This window comes from Apteryx mantelli, chromosome 1 (genome assembly GCF_036417845.1).
Source record: "Apteryx mantelli isolate bAptMan1 chromosome 1, bAptMan1.hap1, whole genome shotgun sequence".
Taxonomy (NCBI): Eukaryota; Metazoa; Chordata; class Aves; order Apterygiformes; family Apterygidae; genus Apteryx; species Apteryx mantelli.
This window is the reverse complement of record NC_089978.1, coordinates 117,493,454-117,520,489: the sequence shown is the minus strand read 5'-3', so window position 1 is coordinate 117,520,489 and position 27,036 is coordinate 117,493,454. Positions and strand designations below refer to the sequence as shown.

Here is a 27,036-nt window from a genome sequence, read left to right as displayed (position 1 = left end):
TTTCAAATGAAACTTACTTAGGAAACCGAGACTGGTTAACAAGAACTAGGAGATAGCAGTGTTTTAATATAGATGGGACAGATTCATCTTTTCTGATCACATCAAGAAAAATGAAAATCTTTGCAGAACTTAGTGTCCTGATCAAAGTCACAAACTCTGATGCCAAACATCAAAACGGCAGCTTGCCAGAAGCCTCAAAGTAAAACATGTTCTCAAAAGAAACATAAATACAAGCAATAGTCTTTATTTGTTTTTTTTTTCTTAACGGAGTAAGGTGAGATTCACCATGCGAAAGACTGCTGTTGGTCTGCTTTGCTGATAGCATTGTAATTACTTGCTCTCAATAACTAAAGGACATGTTAGCAACCAGGAATCAGCCTGAAGAGCATTTCATTGCCCAAGCAATGAAATACCCATGTAGGTTCAAGGCTTTGCATAACAAAATCTCTTCTTTAATGATAACATGAGAGTATGTAAAGGCGATGTATGTGTTAAGTAACAAAAAAACCTAACAGCTCTACCTACAGAAAACACCTTTTAGAACTCTTGAACCATATTGTATCCTTAAACCCCATTTTCCACAGCTCAAATCTAGATGTCGATTAATGTTCTGAAAAGCAACCAAGTCCCACGTTCAAAAGACTTGAGTAATGGGATCCCCAGTCCTACTTAGTCAGTGTTTGTGACACAAAGTTCCTCATCAGTTCTTCCAAGGAGATTTATGGATTTTTTAAACACTTTACTCATCTTTCCTCAAAAATGCTTTTGGATAAGAGAATACAAAATACGGACTTCAAAGGAAAGAAAAATTATGTGCAGTGCAGCTCATTTTCTCATCATTTATTGAAAAGAAGCAAGGTGCAGGAGGTAAAGTGGGTTTGCTAGTTCTGAAAATCAGACAGGTTGCAAGTATATACTGATACCAACAATACAGGCTTCTGTTTAAGTCATAGGAATCACATTCAGTATTTTTTGAAGAAGTGCTGTTTCATTTACATGCCAGAAAAGAGACTTAGTATTTGATTGCTTCTAGTCCAGTAGAACCTCGTTGTCGTTTTTACTTTGGGGCACACCTTTATTATGTTACTACTGAGGCACGCATTAGGTTATCCAGAGCTTGCTATTAATGGCTGCACAAAAACACGCTGTCAGAGACTGTGTCTGTCCCCTTCTTTAGCTCTCCATCAACAAGTATCTTAATAGAATAGATTTGCAACTTTCTGTCCATCAAATCTGTTTCAGTGAAATTTAATTCCATTTTCCGGCTTTGGAATTTCTGAATCAAGTTGTGCAGAACGTGCTTTTGTTCAGACAAAAACAAACCTTTGTTTATAATACCAAGGATCATTATGACCAAGAGACCTTGTTCAGTGGCACTTTTTAATTCAAGTATCCATATCCAAATCAATACACCAGATCACTGCTTCACTAATATTAAAGTATTTAACTGCAGTGTCTTGTGAAGCAGCAAATAGCTGTATTTTGTAGCTGGGGAACTAAAGAAGATAGAAAAGCCATGCATGGAGATCTAGAAGTGAAGCAATAATAGTCACCATTAATTTTGAAATCTCACTCCTAAAATGAATGTTTGTTGACAGATAGGTATTCAGTCAAAAATTTAGTACTGTAATTAACTCCGTATACATTTTACCACCTCGGCTACCTCTGAAGTACAAACAATTCACAGATCACACACTGTTTCCGTAAAAGTTCTTGGAAATAGGAAAAGGGTTAGACTTCACATCTAGGGGAGTTACTGATTCTAGTCCCTGTTGCTTTGGCTAACGGGTGCTCCCACAGATTATACATGGAATACATGAGCTGGATTTTCAATGGAAGGGGTGGGCTTCTAACCTCTCTCTAGTGGCACAGAGGGGTTTGAGACAGGCTGCAAATACTCAGCAAAGAAATCCCTTTTAAGTAAGGACCTTCAGTAATCTCACAGATCAGTGGATGAAGAGAACAACCTGGTGAAGGTTTTAGAAAGGTGTTCTCCATGGGCCCCCATGGTATGCTAGCATGCCATTAAGCTACATTAGCACTGGCAATTTGAAGGCAGAGAGCAGGTAATCTGCTGGTTGATAGCAGGCATATAGCGGTAAGAGAAGGAACATGAAATGCTTGGCTTGTTCTGGAGGCTGCTCTTTAGGAGAAACACAGATGTAGTCTGTATATATTCGTGGCAGAACAGAGAGTTGTGCAAGATCAGCTCAAAACACTGCCAGGCCCTGCCCAGTCATGATTTTCTGTTTGCCTCTCCTTCTTTCCTGAACTGATACCACATTCTTCTTACGAAGGCAAAAGTCATTCATCCATTTAAGTGCAGAGAGCCTGGCCAAATTATTCTCATTGCAGATTTGGCCCTAAGCATTTTTACTCTCAATTTCCAAAGAAATGAGAAATGGTTCTGTTTGGTTTAGCAGGTTTATGTGAAAGATAGGTCTGACCTATTGAAAATATTTGACTTGTTTGGTAAAAACACAACTGATACTCTGAAATGACTGAGCACAATTCAGGCAACAATGGCTGCAGTTGATAAAAATGTAAAGGTTTTTGTTTCAAGCTTGACAAAGGCTGACAGAAAAATTAAAGGACAAAGTGATAATGATGGATGGCCCTTGCTGTATTTTGACTGAGAATGAAAGAAGTTTTAAGTGGTAAACTGAACTGAGTGATGACCTACCTGGGAAACAATCTCACTACTCTCTGCAAAATTTAATCAGAGTCTGTGATATGTAGTGCTAAATAATTTAGCAAGGTTTTAAATTCAAAGGGAGCTGCATTTAGTGTTGCTCCCAGAAACTGGGATTGAACAAAGAGATCATTCAGCTTGAATATCATGTGTCAATAACTCCTTAGCTGTTAGAAGCCTCATGGACGTGAGGGCACAGGTTTTTTTTTTACTGATTCAGATTTATGAAACTCTGAAACAGCAATTATTTGCTTGACATTTTTGCTAGAAAATCAGTTGTCATTAAAAAGTATCCAAAACCTTTCAATAGAAACCTCATGTAGATCTAGAGCCCTAGTTAAAACAATTGAAGTAGAGACTAACAATAGATGAGTTCATAACACGAGACATACACCTGGGCTAAAATGGCTAGACAGTTTGGAAAGAAAATTAAAAAGATTCACACAGTCCCATGATTCCAAGATGTTTCATGGGCCTCTAGGTGATATTAAATGTTGGAAGATGTAGGAACTCATTAAGGTTCGATTAAACATAGTTTGGTAGCATGGTTGGGTCAAAGGGAAAAAATCAAATGTTAGAGATACTAGTATTTTGCTCTCATTGCTTTTTTCTCTTAAGTCAGGAACTGGGAAGAACAGTACTTCTCTCTCTTATAGAAAGCTTGAAGGACATTCTTCCTGATTTGAAAGCAGAAGGTTTCAGTAGCAAATGAAGTAGGACAATGTATTGTAAAATTAAAGCAAAAAATGCAATGCCTCCTTCTTCTGCTTGAAAAACAGCAAACATAAAATTGGTATCAAAACAATTCACATCTCTGGCCCAAACTCTACTCTTAGAAAGTTAATAATATAACTGCAAAGAACCAGATCCATTTCAATATTAGCGCTTAGGACTAGCAGCATGATATCATCCAAAATCACTTAAAATTTCACCATTTAAAGTGAGAATCATCACGGTAAGTTTTGTAACACATGCTTGGACCAGAAGAACTTAAAACGAAATAAAAAATATGATGAATATGAGAAAAGGAGGTGTAATTGAAAGGAATCATATCATTTGACATTTAGATCTGACAAAGTTAACTGCCCATAACCGTTCTGAAACAATTCCTCTATTGAGTATCTCTTTTATTTTGAGCATCACAGCAATAGTAGGACTCACAAAAAATACTGGTGTGTGTCAGGATGACTTTCCATCAGTAAAGCCAGGACAGGCACAGAACAGGTGCGTAAGCTGTCAGAGGAAAAGGAGCCGTGGGTCTCGGGCAGGTGACGACTATGGAGCAATAGGAAGGCAGGGCCTCCATGCAGTGGGAGGGACAGGGGAGGGGAGGACAGGTTGTCAGTGACCGGCTCCACGACCTCCCTCTGCCCCCCACCGCCCACCCCACTTCGGCTGCCCAGGCTCGGGCTAGCTCCGAGGAGGCGCTGCAGGGCTGGGGCAGTCGGCCACGGGGCAGCCGGGCGCTGGGCGCGGTGCCTTCAGCCTCCTGCCCCAGGGCTGCCTTTCAGCCCTGGTCACCCCACCGTGCTGCAGCCCTGCCTGGCCCCGCACCCCGCGGAGCCAGGTCCCAATCCTGTCCCGCCCTGGGGACTGCCCTCCCGGCTGGGTCCAGGGCTGCTGGCGGCATCTGATGATGGCCGGGCTGTGGCCAACCCTGGTCGCCGCCCCTGGCCCAGCCTGGCTCACCTCGCTGGGGGCTGCGAGATGGGGCTGGTCGAGGAGGGGGGCACCGGTCAGCCCTGCCACCCCCCGCGGCCCTCACCACCGTTGCGCCAGACAAAAGTCACCGTGCAAGTGTTGAAACTCGGGGGTCATAGTTTGTCAAAGTTCCGCCAAAGTCCAAAACTGAATGAATTTTTCAGTTGTGTCTGCCTAGAAAAGCATGACCTTTCTCCACAGCGCAGATGTTGCCACAAAGCTGGCTTTGTCACCTGGAGGCTAGAGTACTTTGCTGCACGCACAGCTGGTGGAGCTGCACATGGGGACCACAGGAAAACTGAATCAAGTGTTTCACAGGAAAGCATCTAACATCAGCATTTAAGGATTGCACTAGTGTCTGACAACTTTTAAAATGCTGAGTTTGACCTTCGAAGCCCTCAGTGCTTACTTTAGGGATCATTTTGCTCCCCATGCCACTCCACTGAATTTGTGATTAGCAAAAGCACTCTAGCTGTAGCTCCCTGAAAGAAAAAAAAAAGGAAATTTGCAATGAAGGCGCTTAGGTGCTGGAACACATTCCTGTATTGTTGTCCATTAGACTCATATTTGTCACCATCCTGGTCATTTGAAAAAGTTCACCATTCTTGCTCTTAGTGAAGTAGAATAATAGGTGAGATAATGTAGAATCTTGCAATATATTTAGCTATTGCTGTTCAGTTTTGGTGGGTTGATCGTATAAATTACAACACTGTATCAGAGAAAACTAATGGGTTGTACTTCAATATTTCTTAATTTCTAATTGTGCATAAAACCTGGTGATATACAAATAGCATAAAAGGATAAATTTGACAAGATAATAACTTTGATGATTAGATATTGAAGATTATCTTAATTCAAGGAAAATCTGAATTCTTGAGTAGGCAAATTCTTTAATACTAAAGAACCTGTTTTCACGTACTCTAAGTTTTACTTTATTAATGGTTATTAGCATAAAATGTACCTTAAGGACAAATCAAGACTGGTATTCAGCAGAAGGATTAATTTTCTGTGTTTTGGAGCCATGTGAATATTACACTTAGATTACTCCAAATTTATACCCTAAGTCCTATTTTTTTCCCAATGTTACCTTACTTTTTGCTAGTAGTTTAAAAAAAAAAAAAAAGCTTTCCTATTTAATAGGAGTAATATTAATAATACCTATTGCTTTCTTTAAAGGAGTCATTCTTTCTTGAATAAAACTTCATTCTTCTAATTGAAGTGGTTACAAATACTGCACTGAGAACATCACTGAAACTTGCATGACAGACGTTAAAGTTTACAGAGCATTCAATAAGCTAAAAAAAAGAATTTTGTAATTCAACATTCTAAATAAAAAATTCAGTTTTAAAGCATCATTTGAGACTGTAATCTCAAACAATGAAACAGCTTTACTTATAAAAAGGCATCTATAACTTGAGTTATACATGTTGTGATTTTGCTCAGAACTCTCCATTAACAAATATATATGCAGTAAAGGATAAATCTCTGTCTTGAGGGTCTACTACATCAATATGCAGACTATACAGACCAAATTTTAGGAAAAAAGAAATAACATCATTCCCATTTCACAGCTGGGAAAATGAAGCACAGAAGTATTAAGTGAAATGGCTTGTATTGTACAGACTATTGTACAGACCTCTGAGCCTGACAGGGGAGTTCAGAACAGATCTCCTGAGTCCCACTTTAATCCTCCACTAAAAAAACACAAAACAAAAAAAGAAAAGAAAACAAAACCTCTTAAAATTGTATTTAAAAAAGCAATTGTCCTTATACCTCAAGTGCCAATTTATGTATTCAAGACAAAGCATTACCATAAAAGCCACCAAATGTCTTATACAAATAAAGCCAGTGCCATTTGTCCCAGACGCACAGCATTCAATCATTATTAATATAGTATTCTAGGCCCATTGCCACTGCTTAAAAATCACATTAAAGCTGTGATGTTCATTTTTATTTTTTTTAAGTAAACAGACAAGCCACATTTCCTTGTATCTCCAAGCCATAAAATAGAAGTATTCAAAATTAAATGAAGTAAAGTCCTAGCATCTGGCCCTTGAAAACCTGTAAGAAAAAGCTAATGTACAATACAAATTCAGACATCAACAGCCTTGAACAAAGATGACAGCTTTTTCAGAATGACACTTGACTCTTTCTGTGCAAAAAATTTCAAAAAGCTCCAGCAGACTTGCACTAGGAAGAAGAAAGAGGTCAAGGAGAATTTTCTAAAATTTCCCTCTTGGGGAGACAAGTATTGAAACTAACTGGAGGTAAACGGATTGCTGATCTCTATTTTATTGTAGTTGCTGCTTCCATTTCTCAGAGAAATTCAGGACGAACAACAGAAATTGCTTAAACAACTCAAAACTCGCTACAATAATTTTGAGGTTAGTAAAAAAAGATTACGGAGAATGTTATTTTGAATTATTTTATTTTGAAATAAAATCAGAGGGGTCCAACACTAATCTGAAAAGCTTTATCACAGTGGGATAGTTGTATCCCAATGAAAATCACCTTGGGTAAGTTAACGTCATCTTGGAAACCTAAAATATAGTTTATTGCACTTCTTCGTAGCTTACTCTGCCTTAGACAAATAAACTTAATTCTCAAAAAAATTTCAGCAGAATACATTACCTGAAAAAACAAGGCCCTATCTATTTAGCTGTCAATTTTTTATGCTCTGCCTTTTTTTGTTCGAAAGAGTTTTATATACGTAGCTGATTCTGCAACACCACTTTGGCTTTGTACAACACACTATTGTGAATGGTGGGACACATGCAATATAGTCAAGGCTGTAACTTTACTAAAATTATCAGCTTTCCTTCAAGCAGGCAGACATTAGGTAACTTTACTATTAAGCAACCAAATATCACAATTAACCGATAGTACCTGTCGTGAGGAAAGCTTGGCCATATATGCTAATTTTTTTAAATAACATGGTATACAAAGCACTGCAATGAGATTTCAGCTTCTGCTTGTGAATGATGATAGCCATCCAGAGAACTCAATCAAGTGGCAAACTAGCCCTTCAATATGTCAGCCTCCTTCATCGCCTCCCTGCCTCCTACCAATCAAGGATTTAGGAAACCTGCAGAAAATATAAAAACCAGAAACCACAGGAGGGAAAAACAAATTCACTGCTATAATGATCCACAGCAATACCTGAAGAAAATAACAGTCAACCCACTTGCAGAGTTTTCCCAGACAGATTTTTTTATCCTTCTCCCATCCTTCGGTTCCACTTCTTCTTCACTTGCCATGAAAATGAATATGGTATTTTTGACTGAAAGTTATACCCTCTTGCAGGCACAAAATTACCAGGCAAGAGCAAATTTTTTTCTTCAAGGATGTATTTGGTGAGCAAACAAGTTGTGAAGATGCCAGCAGAAGAAAAGTAAAGGAAATGTGGATAACAATATAAAGCAGATAGATAGTGAAGAAAGAAATAAGAACATTAGTTCTTCTGTCTGCAAGCCTTCTAATAAAAAAAAGTAATCGTGACTGAAAATTGTTCAGATCATTCATCTCACAAATTACATGTCTCCTTACACCGTAAGGTTAATTCTGATAGTATTAGTAGATATGAGGAAACCCGTTCAGAGGCACAGGCCTGCCAGGTAAGTTTCTTCAAAAGGCGTTCAAGTTTTCTTATGTTAGTGAGGTAGTCACACTCTTCCGAAAGAAGTTAGCGTATTGAGAGAGATCCGCATATAGCACTGTGTAATCCAGCCAACATTACCATCCTTGGTTGATTCATACTCATCCTTGCAAGAAATATTTTCTTCTCCTACAACCTGAGGATGGTTTTTGACATATACCCTTATTATTGTCCTCCTGCCTACTTTTTGATGTCTCTTCCCCTTCCCATGGGAGTCATATAGAAAGATCAATGCAATGTGCTTTCCTGAAAGCTGTGAAAACTGTTGTGAATCCTTGAGACAAAGTCAAAGCAATTCAGAATAACAGGACACAGGAAGATCCAATGCAGAAGGACTATGATATGGTTTAGCAATAAAAAAATGCGACTTTAATTACAAAGGAAAGAGAATTTTATTAGGTAAAAATTCAAGCTGAAAGAGATAGAAAAAGTAGTTTGTGATTACAAGTTAGAGGGTTTCCTTTTGGGAAAAGAGGGTTAAGATGCTTTGGGTTCCACCACAAATTTAGACTGAGTATATGCTGAGAAGAAAGATGTTACACAATGAGTTTTAAATTTTATTCAGAGAAACTTAATTTGTCAGTTTTATCAGTTTTTTTAGTTGGAAGAATACTGAAAACCAGGAAGAAAAATTTTTTGTTTAAGTTAGAAGTATTAATAGAATATTTTTGCCTTTATATAATATATAAATGCAAGCTAAGATAAACTTCAGAAAAAGTTTACAAGTCATTAGGTATTAAAATTACTAATGGCAAAAAGAAAAAAACTACAACTAATGATCATGAAAGCCAAATTATGGATATTAGAAATATTAATGGTTTATGATGAGCAAATTCCAAAGTGTGTATTTGTCTCTCTGAGCCTCTATTCTTTCTGGCATTATCTTTATATGTGGTCAAAGACCTTAGATACTAAACTCCTCATAGCTCTCTAACAAAGGTGAGTAAGTACTACAGAAGCTTTCCTCATCCCCCTAGATTCAAGATGCAGTATGTAATCTCCCTAAAACAAAATTATCTATCTCCATTTGCTCAGAACCAATGATTTGTGCGACATTCCCAAATGTCATAATCTGTTGGAACAAAACATGGTACTGATGTATTATCAGGCTAGCATCATCAACTGGCTTTGTATTATCACTATATAGCATATCATTTTGCTTTTGTGAATTGAGTCAAAAGCTGAACAACCTATTCTCATAAGAAAGTTAATTTAAAGATGCACCATATGAAAATGGTAGAGACAGGAGATACTCATCTGCGTTCTAAATAGCACCTAATGGTGCAGGAAGGGTTTCAATTTAGAAAATTACAAAGTAACTTTTATAATTTCCTTATGGTTTATTTTTGTGAGTAATAAATGGTCTTGATGGAAATAAAAGATCATTAACAACTGCTAGACTTTAACTTCTTCATCAGTCTCAAGTGCAATTATTCTGTAATAGCCATATTTACTTCATGAATCATTATCTTCCCCTCTCCAGTAAATTCTGTTTTTAACACATACAGATTGCACATGGTATTCCTAGACATGAAATTTTACAGTCTAACCCCTCACCCAGAGAACCTTTATTGAAGTAAAGTTCAAGAATAGTAGAGGTAAGCAGTAAAGAAGCTTGAAGTCCAGAAAATTTAGAGTGCAAGCTGTGCTACCACAGCAAATCAGAGTGATAATACACTAAACAGTATTATTTTAGAAATACATCGCACTGAGAGTCAATTAAAAAAGTTGTTTCAAAGGAGTAACAGCAATATATCTAGTTTTAAAAGTACTCTATTGAAGATTCTCTCCCCATATACAAACATCCAAAATATTAATTTTATGCAATTATTGTGTATGGAGAGAAAGCCTCATTATAATTTAAAACTAACATGCAATCTTTTCCTTTTCAGAAATCACACAGGGAGTCCAAATCAAGAGCTATCACATTAGTCAATTATACATGTACATAGAAAATTAAATATTTTCAAGTGTTGGGTGTTATTAACAACATTACCCAAAGCTACAGTTTTTTTAGCTTAAGTACATTGCTAACTTATATTCAAATAGAAATGATTTATATGTGTTAGAATCCACAGTTAACAACTGGAGCTGGAGAGAGCTTTTGCTGCCTCCACCAGGAAAAATAATAAGTTTTTGAAAGGATGAATTCAGATTCAAGTCAACTGAAATACTCTGGGAATTCATTAATTTCAATGAGTACTCCAGTTTGGAAAAAAAAAAAAAAGGATTTTTTTCTTTTGGATATTATCTAATAATATTATCTGTTTTAAAAGCTATCTTTCATCAAAATATATATTCTAACATAAAAATGTAAAAGTGTTAGAAACATTCGCCAAAAGCCTTATTGTGGTTTGGAATGTTATTTCCTTGACCTTTAGAAAATAACTTTGAGCTCATCTGAAAAAAAATTTGTATTTTATTTTTCTAAAGTTGCTCTAAATGAAGAAATATCAGTTCATACAGCTCAACTATAGACCTTACTGTGTGAGTATTTATCAACAGAAAGCAATTTTAAAGTAGCTGTTTTGCTAGTGTTTGGGTATAATAGCTGAACAATTCATCCATAAAATTAAGCCAACAATTCCACCGTAAGTATCTTGACAGACTTCTCATACTTAAAAGCATCAACTAAACATTATTCTTCTTTAGTCCAATAATACAAACTGTATTACAGAATGATTTCTTAATTCATCTGATTGTGCAGCATTCACACAAAACTCTGTTTTAAGGTTTGGGCCACCTGTTTTAGTGTAATCTAAGGTCTTCTGGAGAAGTGAACTTTAATACTGTGATAATGATTTAATACTCTGCTGTCATTTTAGAATGTTGATGTATATGCAAAATCAAAATGTTTAGACACAATTTCAAGGGCTAGCCTTGTAGAAAAAAACACATATATAAACTTCCCTTTGTGTTAATAAATGCCATCCTTAAGGCAGGGTTTACTGAGTTATTTTCTTCGGCCTGCAACAGTGAAACCTCACACTTCCACAGCTCAGCTTTTGCAAGAAAACTGTCCAACTGCTGTGGGCGTCAAAACATGTGAAGATGAAAAAAAAATCCTCCTGGTAGAGTTACTACACATGTGTGTGTGCGTGCATGTGTGTGAGTGTGTGCCTCTGCATGCACGAGTGTGTGTTCGTATGGGGGAAGGAAGGATCAATTCAGGGCGCAAAGGAATCTTGTCTGCACATTTTTGGGAAGTGGAAATTCTTCAAGAGCGTTTATTTAGTTATTTATCAGCTGAAAGCTTAGATTCCTCTGTCAGTGAATTGTCTTCTGTATCCTTCTCTTTTTCTTTATTCTTTACTTCTTATGACATGGGAATAAGAGAGACTTTTCTTTTTACCTCTGTTTTAACGAGTCAAAACTGAGACATTCTCTTTCCTTTAATTAAAATGCAGTTTAAAGAATTTCAAAACCAGAAAGGACATATACACACACATACAGAATTCAAATAAAGATCTACACAGTCTTCCAAGCCTCATATTCATGATATGTCTTGATTGCTGTGGGAGCAAACTTGGTTTTATACAAAAAAACCACCTTCTATTTTGGCTTTACAGAGAGGTTATTATTGTTCCATTTTGTCACTGATCTGCTCAATTCTAGCTCTCTTTTCAGAAGCCCAAGCTTTGTTCAGTCAAAAGGTAGGATTTTCTCACAGGCCAGGAAACTCTTATCTCTGAGATGTCTGTAAATGAGATGTTTCATCTCAGGAACTATAATGTAGGCAACTTTAGAAACTGTCCAACTATCTCAGTGTCTAAGATCTTACTCAACACCAAAACAGAGGGCAACTAGATTACTGCTGAGCCTGCTGCTCCATATGGATGTCTCTCATTGCTTTGTTTCCTTCCTGCCTCCTCCTGCTTCACTGCAGCGATATTTTGTCTGTGGTTTTGAGGAAATGTTCGTAAAGAAAAGGTGTCCAAAAACAGTGCACAGATTTATTAGAGGCCTGGAATGAAAATATTTGCAAACCTGGAGGTCTGTTGCCCACCCAATAAGTTCGGTTTCCAAAGAAAAGGCAAAAAACACACCTTTTCAGTTTTATTTCAAATCACTCTTCTTTTCGATGTTTACTGTCATTGTGTGAGAGACATGTACAACTGAGTTACAGGAATAAGGGAATGAGAGGGGCTCCTGTGGGGATTTCACAACAGAAATTAAATATAATTAAAAGTATGATAATGGGCAAATGGACAGATAAAAATAAAGGTGCTTACAGCAGACAAAGGTAAGGGGGTTTGCTTGATTTTAGATGTGTCTTGGATTCCACAGAGTTTCTACTAATTTAAAAAGAAAACAGAATATAAGAAGAAGTACATGATGCCAAAATTATGACTGGCCACAGAAGGTGACCCTGTATAAATGTGTTTGGAGGTAGGAGTTAAAAATTACGATGCCTGATGAAAACTGGGCCTAGAGCTGTTTTAGATACTGAGAACAGTCAATCGCAGAGAATTACAAGTAGAACAATAATGAGGAAAAAGATGAAAAAGAGACCATGAAAGAAGGAGAGTCAATGGATAGAAGGGACTGGAATCTAGGAGATGCAAAAAGAGCGTAAGATCATGATAATTAGTGAGAAATGTCAGTGTGACAGTAAGGTGGAAATACTCAAGAATCTAGTGATGGGGAACAGCACAAAAATACAAGTGACTAACTACAGTGCAGTGATCAGATTGGAAAATGGCAAAATAAAGGTGGAGATGAGAACATTAGAGTGATAAGACCAGCTCTGGGACTTAGCAGAGGATACAAGCCAGTGGCTTAAGTGAGAGACTCTGTAACAGGAGATGTACTGGGATTTGAAAGAAGTTATGGAAGTGATGGTGAGAGAAATGAAAGAATGCCATCAGAACATAGAACTGAACAGTCACCACAGTGGGATTTTCAATACTTACAGCACGAACAGCAAGAGAGGTCAAATAGATTGGAAAGTTGAGAAGTGAAAAGATCAGGCAGCAGGTTTAAACAAACAAACGAGAATACTTTTTCCTCACAGCACATAATTCAATTCAGAAACTTGTTGCCACAGGTTATTGTGAAAGCTAAGACAATAAATGTTTTTGAAAAGAAAAGGGACTGCACAAGCACATGGAAGACAGATACACCATGATCCAAAAGTAAGCCTCAGAAATCTCAGTGGGGCCCTTGGTCTGATACGTTGTAGGGGATCTTATATTTAAAATTACATTTCAAAATATTAATGAGGATATAACCCAGTCATTCAGTAGCTTTTGTTTGCAAAAAAAATAGTCTGTCCAAGAAAAAATACAAAATATTTGAGAGGCTGACATAAAGGGAAGATGTTAAAGTATGTTTTATTCTCCAGAGATATTGAATTACTGGCTCAATCTCTTCCTAATATATATACAATTCTGGCAAAAAGAACTGCCTTGACCATGAACACTGGCCGATGCATGTTAATTTCCATATTGCTTTAGTAGATAATTGATACATGACATATTATAGCTCTGACTATTTCAATTAATTGAATGCATGGCTTTAAATTGGCAAATATTTCAAAAAATTGAAAAAGGCTTTAAATTGGCAAATATTTCACCAAGATTACTTTATTTCAAATAGGTCTGCAAATTATCAAATGCTGTTGCTTTCATTTAGAAGAGGATCTCCCATGCTATGGACTTCTGTCACCCACTGAACATGATGATGAGCTAAGTCTTCAGCAGTGACAAACAGAGGTTATGAAATACAGCTACATACGTAACAGCTGTGTGTTTAGTTTGATTATGATGGACCAGCTCCTTTCTCAACTCCAGCCAAATCAATGCAGTTATTACCTAAGTAGAATCTATGTTCTTGGGTTGAGCATCATGAATTTGACAGTAAGCTCTGTTTACTGATGATTAATGACTAGTATTTGGAGAAAGGTAAACAAAAACTCTTAATAAATTGAAAGAGAGTGAAAATTGCCTGGAGCCCATTACCAAAGAAAGGGTGTAATATATCTAGCTGAAATGTGCACTTTTAAAGCACTGAGCTTGCCAATTAGAATACAGAAATGACAACAGCTACAGGCATTAAAGCTTGAGCCTTTGTTACTGCATGAGACAAATGTTTGAGAAAACTACTTGTCTTGCCTTTGTACTGCTGCCTATAAACTCTGACTTTGTGCCCACCTTCCTGCTTCATGAAGTGTTTTCTTGACATTTATTATTAATAATAAATGCTAAGAAAAATGAAAGTAGCAGCTGTATTGATGCAGCAAAGCAGCATGAGCACATTTAATAACCAATGCCTTTTACTTAATTTAAATATATGCACTTTCTCTGAAGTCAATTTTCTTTAATTACACTACAAATCTAAAAAGACTTTTTATGTTATCAAATACTAATTATATTAGACAGATTGTCATTCATCTGCTTATAGCTATATTTATTTCAACTGCCATCACCTAACATCAAAATACTATTACCTCATCTTCACTTAAAGTGGAAAACATTACAATTTTTCCGTATAATCTTATGTCTAGGTTGGCCCAGTTAAAGGCACCAGGCACTCCTTGCTTTGTTTGTATAATTAATTTGTATAAATACTTTGCTTACTCTTAATCTCTAATTATGATAAACTACATCTTTTCATTTTTAGGCACGCTTCTCTCTACGCTAAAGCTGTCTAAATCTCTTTTGATTTAGGAATGTAACTTTGGATATTGAGGAAATTAGTAGATAGTGTCCCATTGAGAGAGGGGTTTCACAGGGGAAAAAAGAAATAGAAGCAGGGTGGAACTTTTACAACGGAAAATCTGCTGAAGTAAGGGGGGGGGGGAGAAAAATGTAGAAGAAATCTCAATATGGATTAAAAAAAAAAAAAGTTGTGAACTGAATTGCACTCCCTTGCCTATGTGGACAGCAGATACCTTCCATTGACATCCCTTGCCTTCCCACATAAGCTCTCCTTGAAAAAAAGTGATACATAGTCTCTCTCTAAATTTGGGCATGTGATTACCATTCTTTTTCTCCATCACTACAGCTTCTCAGGACTCAGGAGCTTCCTGGAAGAATTATTAGTTGTTTGACAGTTGTGAAGCTGAACTTCCAGACACTCAGTTAAGGGCAGTGGCTACTAGCAGTCAGGGCACTTATGCCTCACCTCCTTATAGATTTGTTAGTTTGCCTTTTCTAGACCTTACATCCTTGACCTGCAATTCAAAGGAATCTCTGTGAAGACTCCCGCGTGGACAGTCCTCCCCACTCTTCCCCTACATCTTTATGAATGTGTCTCCCCTTATGTTAAACCTGGCACATGTCTGTACTGGAAACCTAAGATTCAAGGTAAAAAGGTATGCTTATAGGATATCTCAGCTGTTACAAAGGAGCAGGTCAATAAAATAATATGAAAACAATAGGCAGAGGGGAAGGGATGAGAAATCGAGCAATGCTCCCAGATATATTTAGGAAGATATAGAAAAATATGTCTTCTATTAAATGGAGGAATGCATCTTCAGGAAATGGCAAAAAGTCGTTTTGCTAGCAAAAAAAAAAAGAGAAAGAGTGATAGTAATGTATCATTTTTGGAGAATTATGTTTCACTAGAGGTATACGTGAATGCAATGAACTACAGAAGGGATAAGACACTGCCTAAATTGATCTACACAACTAATTGTGTTACACTTGATAAAATAACTGTGTCAATCTTTTCTGTACTTAAAAAAACTTAACAATTCTGAAATGCAGTTAGTTATTAAGCATTAAACATCATCACATACTCTGTCATACCTCTCTCATTGTTATGGAAATCTAGGAAGCACCTGACATTTATCTTCTGTAGTTCTAACACTAGAATTGCAGAAATGCAATTAGGAAAAACTCCAGTATTCATAACAGAAAAGGTCAGCAATGCTCAAGCTAAACCTGATAACATGCTTAATGTGCTGCCAGACAGAGCAGAATGGCTTCTTGATAACGAATGATTTTGCAGACTGCTATGAAGCTGTTTGCAAGATAATCAGATCAACGGGGAACATGCCACTAAGTGAAAGACACATAGAAGATCATGAAATATTCTTTGGTAGAGGCATATTGTAAAGTCACCACTAATGGAAAATTCACCATTATAAAAGGGCAGGTTTTCAAAAATTGTCACATAAATAGATTGGGCAGAACACAAACCACTGAAATTTCAACACTTGGTAAGCATGGAACACCATTACTCCATCAAGAGGGGTGCCTTTTGTGCGTGCAGCCAACAGCCAATACAACGCTGTCTCTGGGATTTAAAAGCATTTTTTTCTTTTTTTTTTTATAGTAATCAATATAAGTAGAGGTTAGGGGGTTTAGCTTTTGTATTTGTCTTAAATGTAGAAATACTTACACAGCAGTACAGGCTCCGTGTTCCTCCTGCAAAGACCTCCTCATTACTTGTGCCACTAATCCTATGTAAACTAATGGTGAACTTTAAGAGAATGAAAAGTAATCTAAGGAGTTCTTTTGATAAATTACAGTTCAACAACAGTGCCAAAAAATAACTAATTACTGAAAGCTGAAAGTAGTATTTATTAGAAGTTAACTGCCAAATTCCTAAAGGTAGGTTAAATCTTTAGAGAAAAATGCTGTCAAGAGCTTGTAAACACCAAAGAAACATATATTTGTTACACTTCAATTCATTATGAGCAGATTACAATCTCCATGCTTTTCATTTCTATTTTCATTAGATTGTTTCATTTTATTTTGTCATAGTTATAAAACGTTGCATTTGTACAAAAGCTAGAAAAAAAAGTATTTGGATAGGAGCACAATGGAGTTTTCATCTTTAAAATCTCTTAGGTTCAAATCCAAACTATAGAACTCCAAGAATTATTGTATACACATCTGTGATAAGAGAATATTTTATTTTGAGACTGCTAGATCCATGTTGCAATGCTTTGGTAAAGGCAAATGCTAATTTTGCATTATGGCTTCTCCTATACCTGTGTTATATCAAACTATTTCATGATTAATATAAAAGCTCTTATTCTTTTAATGTGACATATCTTGTTACCTAATTAATTAAGCAGAGCAAATCAATTGTAATTCAATGTGAACCTTCCTGTTTTTCCATTTTATTAGAAGTATCAAGAATTTAGGTCACTACATATTTTTGAGGATTGATTGAAGCATTAGGCCAGATATTCCAAGGCATCTTTATGATCATCAGCTAACTTATATAAGCTGCAATTGCTCAGTAGCAGGTTATAACTTGTTTGAAAAAAAGTACTTGATATCCTGTCTTTAGCAGTCTATAAAAAACAAAACAAAAAGCCTCAAAAAAGGTATTTTGCTATTTCCCTTCATGTATCCTTTTGTAACCAGCTATATCTGAGCAGTACGTGCCTAAGGCAATTATTTATAAAACAGTACCCAACATACTGTGAAATATTTTTCCAGGTGCTTACTTAGCAAGAAGTTCACAACATAAGAGAATATATTTTGTAAAAAATGTATGAAGAGAGGCATGCCAATAAAAGGAAGTAAACATATTCCCCATAACTAGATGGTTAAGTAAATGATAGCATCAATAAAAGTGCAATTATACTTTCAGCTTTTTCTGGCTATTATTCCACTTGAACATAAACAATTGCTTGTATTTGCTTGAAATGCTATGTATGCATAACATGCAACAAAAAATTAAAGAAAAGGTACTCACCATGTACTATCAGGACATATTCTGTACTGTTTCGGCCAATAGGATTTTTTGCTTCGCATCGATACGTGCCATTGTCCGTTTTGTTAAGGAAACTGATGCTTAGGACCCTGCCATTGACAACCATTCTTTCTGGATCTGGTAGCTCTCCGCCATCCTTTGTCCACAATACTGGTTCTGGCCTGTTGGATCCAAAGCAATGAATTTAGTCAGATTCGTGAAACATATACTGCAATCTATACATTAGAAGCTGCAACATTAGAAACTTATGAATAATATCCTGCCATCAAAGAATACTCACTGATCATTTGAGTTGCTGGGTATAATGAACTAGCACTATTACAACCTTGCCACCTAGTACCAGATGAGAACTATTAAAGAAAGTGAAGAAACAAGCAAGAAAAAGAAGAGAAGCAGAAAAGGAAACAGAATGGTACAGAATGACAGAATAAGCAAGGGCTTCCTTAAATTAAAAACATGTGCTAGTGAGGCTTAAGGGTACACAGTTTGGCAAGCTGTTTGGCAGGACGTTCAGCAAGCTATGTGGAAACAGTTTTTGTTTGTGTGATGAGCAACACAATCCTGTATGGTAGACAGGCATCAGAAATCATGCAGGCTGAGGTAGACTGCAAGTGGTTTGTAAATGGATTCTTAAATTATTTAGACTATTCATATTCACACGAGTGCCTGTGCATGTGCTGCGTGTGCTTCCTGAACCATGCATATCAATCTCAAAGCAGCACGTCTTACATACAGTCTAAACTCGTTTCTGTAGCTGCATTGTGTCATAGCTTATCCCTTTCTCCATCCTTTCTTCCTCCTTCCCCAAATAATTGCTTGTTACATCTGTTACTGCAAGCAATAGAAGATTTGACTCAAAATCCTGGATTTTCTTTTTGTGAAACCTTTCCTCTAGTATATCATAAACTCACATCAAACAGGCCAAAGGGAAAGCAGTGACAGTGATAACCTCCTAGCCAAGTTAAGGACAAGGGAACCCACTGTCATGTAGATACCCTTGTATCTTCCCACCAGTAACTGATAGTTGACTCTTTCCCAAAGACGCTCAAGAATCTCTAGAGATCATGGAATTTGTCTAACAGACAACAGGAAGCATTTATTACTTGTATGCAGTCTTTACTTACATGTTACAAGATCTACTTTTAAATTCACATGAGGGAAACCACCAAAAAGATAGGGCCATGGTTACAAATGAAAAGTTGGGTTACTGAATCCTGAATATCTCATGAACAGATTTATGTCGCTAATTGCAGTCAACAGCAATTCTAGATTTGTACATTTTTGGTACGAGAACATTAAGCAAAGTATAAGTAATTAAACAAAATATAAAAAGTTTTTATAAAATCAAGAGATGCCAAATTAGTCACTAGTCTTACTCAAGAAATATTTAATTTGATTAACTTAAGCAGGTGCTTAAAGACTATTACATAAATTGAGCTTTAGGAATAAGAATTAAACCTAAATATCTAAACAGCGATATTTTGCTAAATTGTGGCTTAATGCACAGAAAAATATAGTCCTAATGACTGCAGTGACATGATTTTAAGTTCATACAGTCCATCTAAACAAAGTGAAGTTTTCTGATATTCACTTATTTATGCTATTTATTTAGTAAAAGACCATATGTTTCTCTGAAAAGTACCAGAGATTTATGCACATTTTAACAATATTTGGATGGCACCTTGATAAATCAGTGTTGAAATTGCTACCTAGATTGGCTGTTCTGTGAGGCTATGATTTTTTTAAAAAGTCATATACTCAGGGAATACCCCAACATTCACACATTTTAAGCCAAGGATTAAAAACCATGAGTGTAATGGGCCTTATTTACACCTAACAATGAACCTGTCATAATTCACTTCCTAAGTACACATTCAGGAGCTGGGGCCTAAATACGCACACACGCATGCGCATGCACGTGTGCACTTCCTTTCTGCCTAATCTAAACAGGGAAAATTGAGATTGTTCTTCATCTAGACGTCCATGTTGCTCCAGTACATATTAGAAAAAATGCCTTACACAGGTCACTACATTAAGGTGTGATTTGCTTTGATTTGTTAAGGTGGATGTGTTCAAATTTCTAGCAAATTCCTCATTGTTTCCAATTTGCTAGTCTACTGTGAATTTGTAATCCCAGGAGTTGAAACTCTGAAATGCTTCTGCTAGAATGTACACCGTTACTTTCATAAATGGTACGTTAAAGCAACTTCCATATAATGATAATTTATGGAACTTACATTTCATTGAAATTAGATGGCATATTCCAGGGGAAAACCAATAGGATAACAAATAACTATGAAATGGATGCTTCAACATAAATCATTCAGGGAGCTTTATTGCATCTTAGTATATCAACTGAAGTCATATGCAGAGTGGTTAGCTATGGCTGCAAACTGATGGTGGCAGAAAAATCATGGCTTAGAGAGGAGAGCCACATACTCTGGGTGTCAGAGCACTGTCAGGGAATCTGTTAATTAACTGCTAATATTAAGCCAGTCTGTGCTGGCTTAGTGGCAGCACAGGAGCAATTCCTGGGCAGCTGGCCCACGGTTAACACATCACGGTGGCTGGGCACAGCTCTCGTTCCATCTCACCATTCTCAGGGAGGATGGTGCCTAAATCAGCAATTCTGTCACAGCCACAAAATTAAATTTTGCCTGCGCTGCTGGGAAGCTTTGAGACACTCTGGTCTAAGCAATTCATTAGTTAGGCAGAAGTGAGTTAAGAACATGAGACATGCTCCAGCATCCAGGCCAGCATGCTGCTGCTGACAGTGACATCTGGAGCAGCTCTTTAGGGAAAGCATGTGAGCATGGCAATTTTCTGTGGTCCACTCTCCTGTACTTTTCCCATATCCAAAATCGCCCTATAAGGGATTTTAGAGGGTACCTCTCTTGTTCCTTTTAGTATATATATAGTATTTAGACCCTTTGCCCATGAATTTCTCTAATCTCTCTTTGAATCTGCTAATACTGTCTGTCAACCCACCTCCTGTGGCAATGAATCCTGGAAGTTCACTATGTACTGTACAAAAACATATTTACTATGATGTGTCTTACACTGATCTCCTAGTAGATGCAGGACATGGTAAGTAACAGTTCTGCATATTATAACCTTATTATAAGTTATGATAGCCTTGTACTTAGAAGGTGACTATTTATCTATCTGTCTATCTATATTTGTTGGTTTGAATATGATACTTTCTGAGATTATTGACAGAAAAATTCTCACAAAAAAAGGGCAGACTAAATTTAGAGCATGTTGACTACTCCCTGCTAATTGCTTTTGTATCATCATTGTCAAAAGCATGGATGCAGCTGGAATGCTGATGAGAAGGTTTCCTTCTCTGACACAAAGCATGTAAACCTATAAACTCCCTATACTTTATACAGCTGATAATGTTCATGGGTGCATATATAGACAGAGGTTTATTCTCTTACCCAACATTTTGAAAAGGTTCTAGCTTAATTTCAGGATATTTAGGTTTGATATTCTAAAATATCAGGCAAATATGTACACTTCTAATACTGGATATATCACAGGATTTGAGCTTTTTTCAATATATTAAATAATTGTCATGATACTGTACTTTACTATGTGGACTGGAACTCCAAGTTGAATCACACTTACCAGTTTAATTCCCGTTTTGTCAGACACTCCTGAAAAACGTATTTCTTGCAGCACAATAGCTATAAAGTTGGAATGAGCATCGTGGCCACTAATGCAATTGTACAATACCACCTTCACACATTTCATGGCACAAACTAGCTCACTGACCTGCTCTCTCATAGCAGGAGCATGCTGCCTGCTAGTACCAACCAGGTCTCCCAAAGGACAAATCTGTGCTCCCTTTCTCCCCTGCACCATCTTGGGGAAGAGGTGCCTTTCTATAGCCCCAGTTTAATCCTTGCCCTGTGCATGTGCACATGTGGAATTGAGCTGAGCTACCACAGAGACCCTCCGTTGGGCAGAGGGCAGTAGTGGAGCTGAAGCACCAAGATCCTGTTTTCTTCCCCGAAACACAGCTCTGCTCCTGGTTCACCTATTCTTAACATGCTCCCAGTGTGACTCCATTTAAAAAAACAAACAAAAAAGAATAAAGGATGCTGTATTGAAGAAATTCTTGCAAAGAGACAGCTCAAATGTACTGTAAATCACAGCCCATGCTATTTCTTTGCCTAGTGAGCACTGCTTTTGCCAATTCTGCTTTGCATGCAAATGTCCATAGTGGCACTATTAGGATTGCATTACACTGAAAGAAGCCAAAGATACTAATCATGAGCAAATTAAAAACGGCCTAAATATGACCAATTACTACTCTGCTCCCCTCCCCACTCCCCACCCCCACCGAGGAAGCCTGAACTCTATAATTGTTCTGAAGAACCTCTAAGTGGGCTTGATATAATTTATGTTTAATCTTAATAAAAAGGCCAAGAGGCTTTCAGTAGCTGACCTGATTTTTGGTATAAATAAAAGATTGTGTTAATTGTCTTTAAGTTACCCTCAAAACTTCACATAAAAGCAAGAGATTTTGCTGTTCTTTTCTGAACAAACTGAACTGGAACAGCAATGAGGATATTAAAACTGATGTCTTGTTCCAGGGGTATTCAGGTATTCAGGCTTTATACTGTGGAAGAAGAATTTTCTTCCAAGTAAGCTAACAAGAATTTGTAAATAAAGAGGAATTGTTTCATAATCCTAAAGCTAAGAAGCCTTTTTCTTCCAAAATAATTCAGAAAGCTGCAGATGAACTGGAATGTATTCAAAAGAATGTGTTTTAAAAAACAGTGAAAGATTTGATTGGAAAAAAACCTTAACTTTTAAACAAGTGTTTACATAATACAGAAGACAACAAGACTGAGGTCCATATTAATATTTTTGGTAAGTTAGTGCTTTAAAAGATAAATAGCAGTATCTCAAAACAAGTTAGTTAACTTCCCATCCCCTTCACCACCCTTAACCACAGGAATCTGATGTTACAGTCCTTGCTTACAATTCTCCTTCATAGTGATATCTTTATATATAAGATCTAGTGTATCACATTTTCTTTCTGAAATAAACGAACTTAAGAATCCACTCACACCTGAAAGTTCTTCTTCATTTTTGTTGCCCTTTTCTGATTTCTGCATATAGAAAGGTCATGCAGAAGCCATGTTTCACTGAGACCTTAGTGAACAAGTCTAAGATAACTTACTAGCCTATACTACTGCCATAGGATATCCTTTTAATTTTGATACGAACTCACTGTAGTAAAAAAAAAAAAAAATCAGTGACAGCTGTTCACATAATCAGTCTCACTGAGGATATTAACACTCATCCATCTGTGTATTTAAGCATCCTGTCAAGATTTTGTAGTCACTGTGGATAAGAATAAGAAAGATGGATGAAGGATTTGTGGAACACTAAGAGGACAAAGAAATGATTTTTCAGTATTTTGAGCATTGTCTTCTTGAACAACGCTTTTTAATTCTCCAAACAGGGGCACACTTGTTTCCTCTGAAGTCCATAAAAACATATTTTAGTGAAAACGCTAAAATGAGTAATGGAAAAGGTTTTATTACATTTATCAAAGCCTTTTTTTGTTGAGATCTTGGTACAACTTTGAAAGTCATCTAAGGGAATGGTTGCTTCATTAATTTTACCTTATAAAGTCTCTCTATATTGAAAGCCTGGATTTTCACATTCTTCAGTTAATCATCAAGTTGAAAGTTTAAATCCTGAGGGAACTTCTCGTTTGTATAAAGTCTCAGTCTGATGAGTCATAATGGGTTGAGCCAGTTTGGGAGCATTTCATCTATCAAAAAACACCAATATCTGCAGTCTCTAGCTTTTCATAAAAAGCTTGGAAAAATGTTTTTTATATTATGAGATACAAACTCTGTAGGATTTTGGAAGTTTTTCTGAGCTTGAGTAACCTTCACAGGGGGTTTTTCTCCCCAGAAGAATTAGTCAAGAATGTCCTAAGTACCTTTTTTTAAGGAGGAAATTTTGAACATCAGAATTAACTATTATATTTGTCTACACTTTTTTTTTCTTAAGCATCTCAAGAGACATAAGGTATTTATACACATTGGTAAGATCCCCTTTTAGCCTTCTCTGCCAGGCTAAACAATCCCAACTCCCTCAGATTCTCTTCATATGACAGATACTCAAATCCCTTAATCTTTGTGGCTCTTCATTGGACTTGCTCCAGCAGGTCCATGTCTTTTTTGTACTGGGGAGCCCAGAACTGGACCCAGCACTTCAGCTGTGGCCTCACCAGTGCTGAGCAGAGGAGGAGGATCACCTCTCTCAACCTGTCGGTGACGTTCTGCCTAATGCAGCCCAGGATACCATTGGCCTTCTTTGCTGCATGGGGGCATTGCTAGCTCATAGTCAATTTGTTGTCCACCAGAACTCCCAGGGGTCTCTCTGGGTCAGCCCCCAGCTTGTACTGGTGCATGGGGTTATTCCTCCCTAGGTGCAGGACTTTGCACTTCCCTTTTTTGAACTTCATGAGGTTCCTCCAGCCTGTCAAGGTCCCCCTGAATGGCAGAGGTGTATACACACGAGGGTGTATACCCTCTGGTACATCAGCCACTCCTCCTAGTTTTATATCACCTGCAGACTTGCTGAGGGTGCATTTGGTCCCATCATCCAGGTCATTAATGAATCAGTTAAACAGTACTGGCCCCAGTATCCACCCCGGGAGGACACCACTAGCAACTGGTCTCCAGCCGGACTTCGTGCTCCTGACCACAACCCTCTGAACACTGCAGTTCAATCCACTTCTCTGTCCACCTACATAGCCTGTACTTCATCAGCTTGTCTATGAAGATGTCATGGGAGACAGTGTCAAAAGCCTTACTGAGGTCAAGGTAAACAACATCCATTGCTGTCCCCTCTTCCACCAAGCCAGTCATCTCATCAGGTCAGTTAAGCACGACTTCCCCTTTGCAAATCCACGCTGATTACTCCCAGTCATTCTGTCCTTCACATGTCTGGAAATTGTATCCAGGATTAGTTGCTCCATTGCCTTCCCAGGGATCAAGATGAGGCTTACTGGTCTGTAGTTCCTCAGATCCTCCTTGCCCTGGGCCTGGGATTCCTGAAGGCTGGTCTTACCAGTAAAGACTGAGGCGAAGAAGCCATTCAGTACCTCCGCCTTTTCTGTATCCTTTGTCACTAGGGCTAAATACTGAGTGTGACCATATGAAAATCCTCAAATAAGAACATGCAGTTTCAGTCAGCACACTTTTTGTTAATATTTAACATCAAACCACACACAGAATACTTTCTGCTGTTAAGGTATTACACAGAGAGTGTTGTATTTAATCCCACTTTGAGGCTCAACAAGTCCTCCAGTTTATAAGATAGTTCCCCTCTCTAGCTACAATTTTTGTATTAATGCAAAATTGTAATACTTTATATCATTCCAAAACATAATACATATTTTCTATTAGTAGGTTTTAGAGAAGGCAAAGCTGCACAGTATTCCAAATATCAAGTCATCTCAGCCTAGTGCAGGCTCACACATCTGTGTTTCAGGGTAAGCTGCAGCAAAATATTTTTAACTCTCATGGAAGTGAAAAGTGTATTTCAGTTTTTTATGACTGTTTTAAGCATGTTTAATTGCATACTGCTTGCCAGTCTTATTTCGGTTCAACGAAATCGCCGAACGATTCCAGACTTCATTTCAAACTTTGTGCTTTAAAATAATAAAAAAAAATCCAGATAATATTCTTTAAAGGAACTTTAGTTTTACAACTTGTATATAAAAACATAAGTGAAAAGTATTTTTATTTTTATTCTTTTGAGTAACAATACTCATAGATTTGAGTTCTATGATAAGATGTAGAAAGTCTTCATTTCTTCATTTTGGTTCTCCTTTAAACATGTTTTTTCTATGTTATTGAATATTCCACCAAGTATACTTCCAGCGCTCTTGCAAGCCTGATATCTTCTCCATAACTGTACTTTTGTTTCTTAAGCAAAATGATTTTCAAGTTTTGCTTTGTTTTTTAGATCTCAGCTCTTCAGATCTTCTGGCTGATTTGCACAATTTCCTACAGTCTTTAAGTGTTTTATTGTTGTTATTATTGTTGGTTCCAACTAATTTGCTAATTTTTTTAATGGAAATACTCTCTCATCAGATTAAGTAGCAGATCTTGTGGCTAATTTTCTTAAAGGAATTCAAATCTCCATGTCTTCAGTAACAGACTTCTTTCCTTCTTTTTTTCCTCTAGATATTTAAAACTGACTGCAGTTTTCCCACACCTACTTTGGCCCTGGCAATATTTTGATATGAATTGTAGGTGGAGCTCTTCAATTCGAAATTGCTTTTTTTTTTTCTGAACAGTCAGACTATTATCTAGAAATGGCTGCGCTCTATATTGGAAGTGTGTATAACACATGTACCCATATGTACATAAAGCTTAGGAGGAGGCTGCCAGCTCCCAGCCTACAGCAGCTTTCATTCACACACTGATGGGTCACTGCCAGCAGACTTTTTAGGCAAGTCTAAAAAAAAGAAAAAAAGGAAAAAAAGGAGGGCAGGGGGAATGCTGTTGCAAATCTGGCTCCACAAGAGCTCTACACTCCATCTTGCATACACACAAGTGTTCCCAGTTAAAAAGGAAGATATGATGCTTGTGCTTACCCCTTCCACCTTCTTGAAACATTTTAAGATTTAAAACACTGCATGCTTTCTAGGCAATTGTTGATTTTCTCCACATCTTCCTCTGCTAACTCCTCAGTTAGAAACTGGGAGATATTCTTTGAACCGTAGGAGCACTGCAGGCCTGTTAATTTTCATGGCTCTTCATAGCAGACAACAGTGTCCCTTTGGTTACCCGGCCCATAAAATGTCCATTTGATTACCTAAACTTCTGTTTATCCATTTTGCCCAACCACTCCCATGTCTGTCCTGAACTTCTAGCCTCTCATTCCATGCCCACTCCACATTTCTGCTTCCTCTGAATCTATGACCAACCTGCCAAACAACAGCCTGAACATTTCTACTCTTTTATACAGTCTTCAGGCATTCCTGCACACTGTAGGCAACTACTTCCATGACAGGCAAAACTCACTGAACTGCATTTCTGCCTTTTACAGACTATGACTGTGGACATATAAAATGGAGGAGGGAAAAGGAGGCTGCGAAATCTCCAAATATTTAGTGCCAGAACATCACTTGGGAGTAAAAGGAAAGCTGAAGAATAAAGGCACACTGATGTGTACCATAAACAAAAAGGTAAATCTTTTTAAATACACAGTTAGAAGGTCAGGGAATAAGCCACAACTTCCTTCATTTTCTTTCCAGTTATTCGGAAGG

At 37.3% G+C, this 27,036-nt stretch overlaps 1 protein-coding gene across 1 annotated transcript in view; it reads right to left on the bottom strand.

Moving 5' to 3' along the window:
- Nucleotides 1–27,036, bottom strand: part of CADM2 (cell adhesion molecule 2) — a 123,751-nt gene that overhangs the window by 45,112 nt on the left and 51,603 nt on the right. The window contains exon 5 of the mRNA XM_067289790.1: nucleotides 17,706–17,884. Coding sequence (XP_067145891.1) covers nucleotides 17,706–17,884 — 179 coding nt within the window. The remainder of the gene's footprint in view (nucleotides 1–17,705; nucleotides 17,885–27,036) is intronic.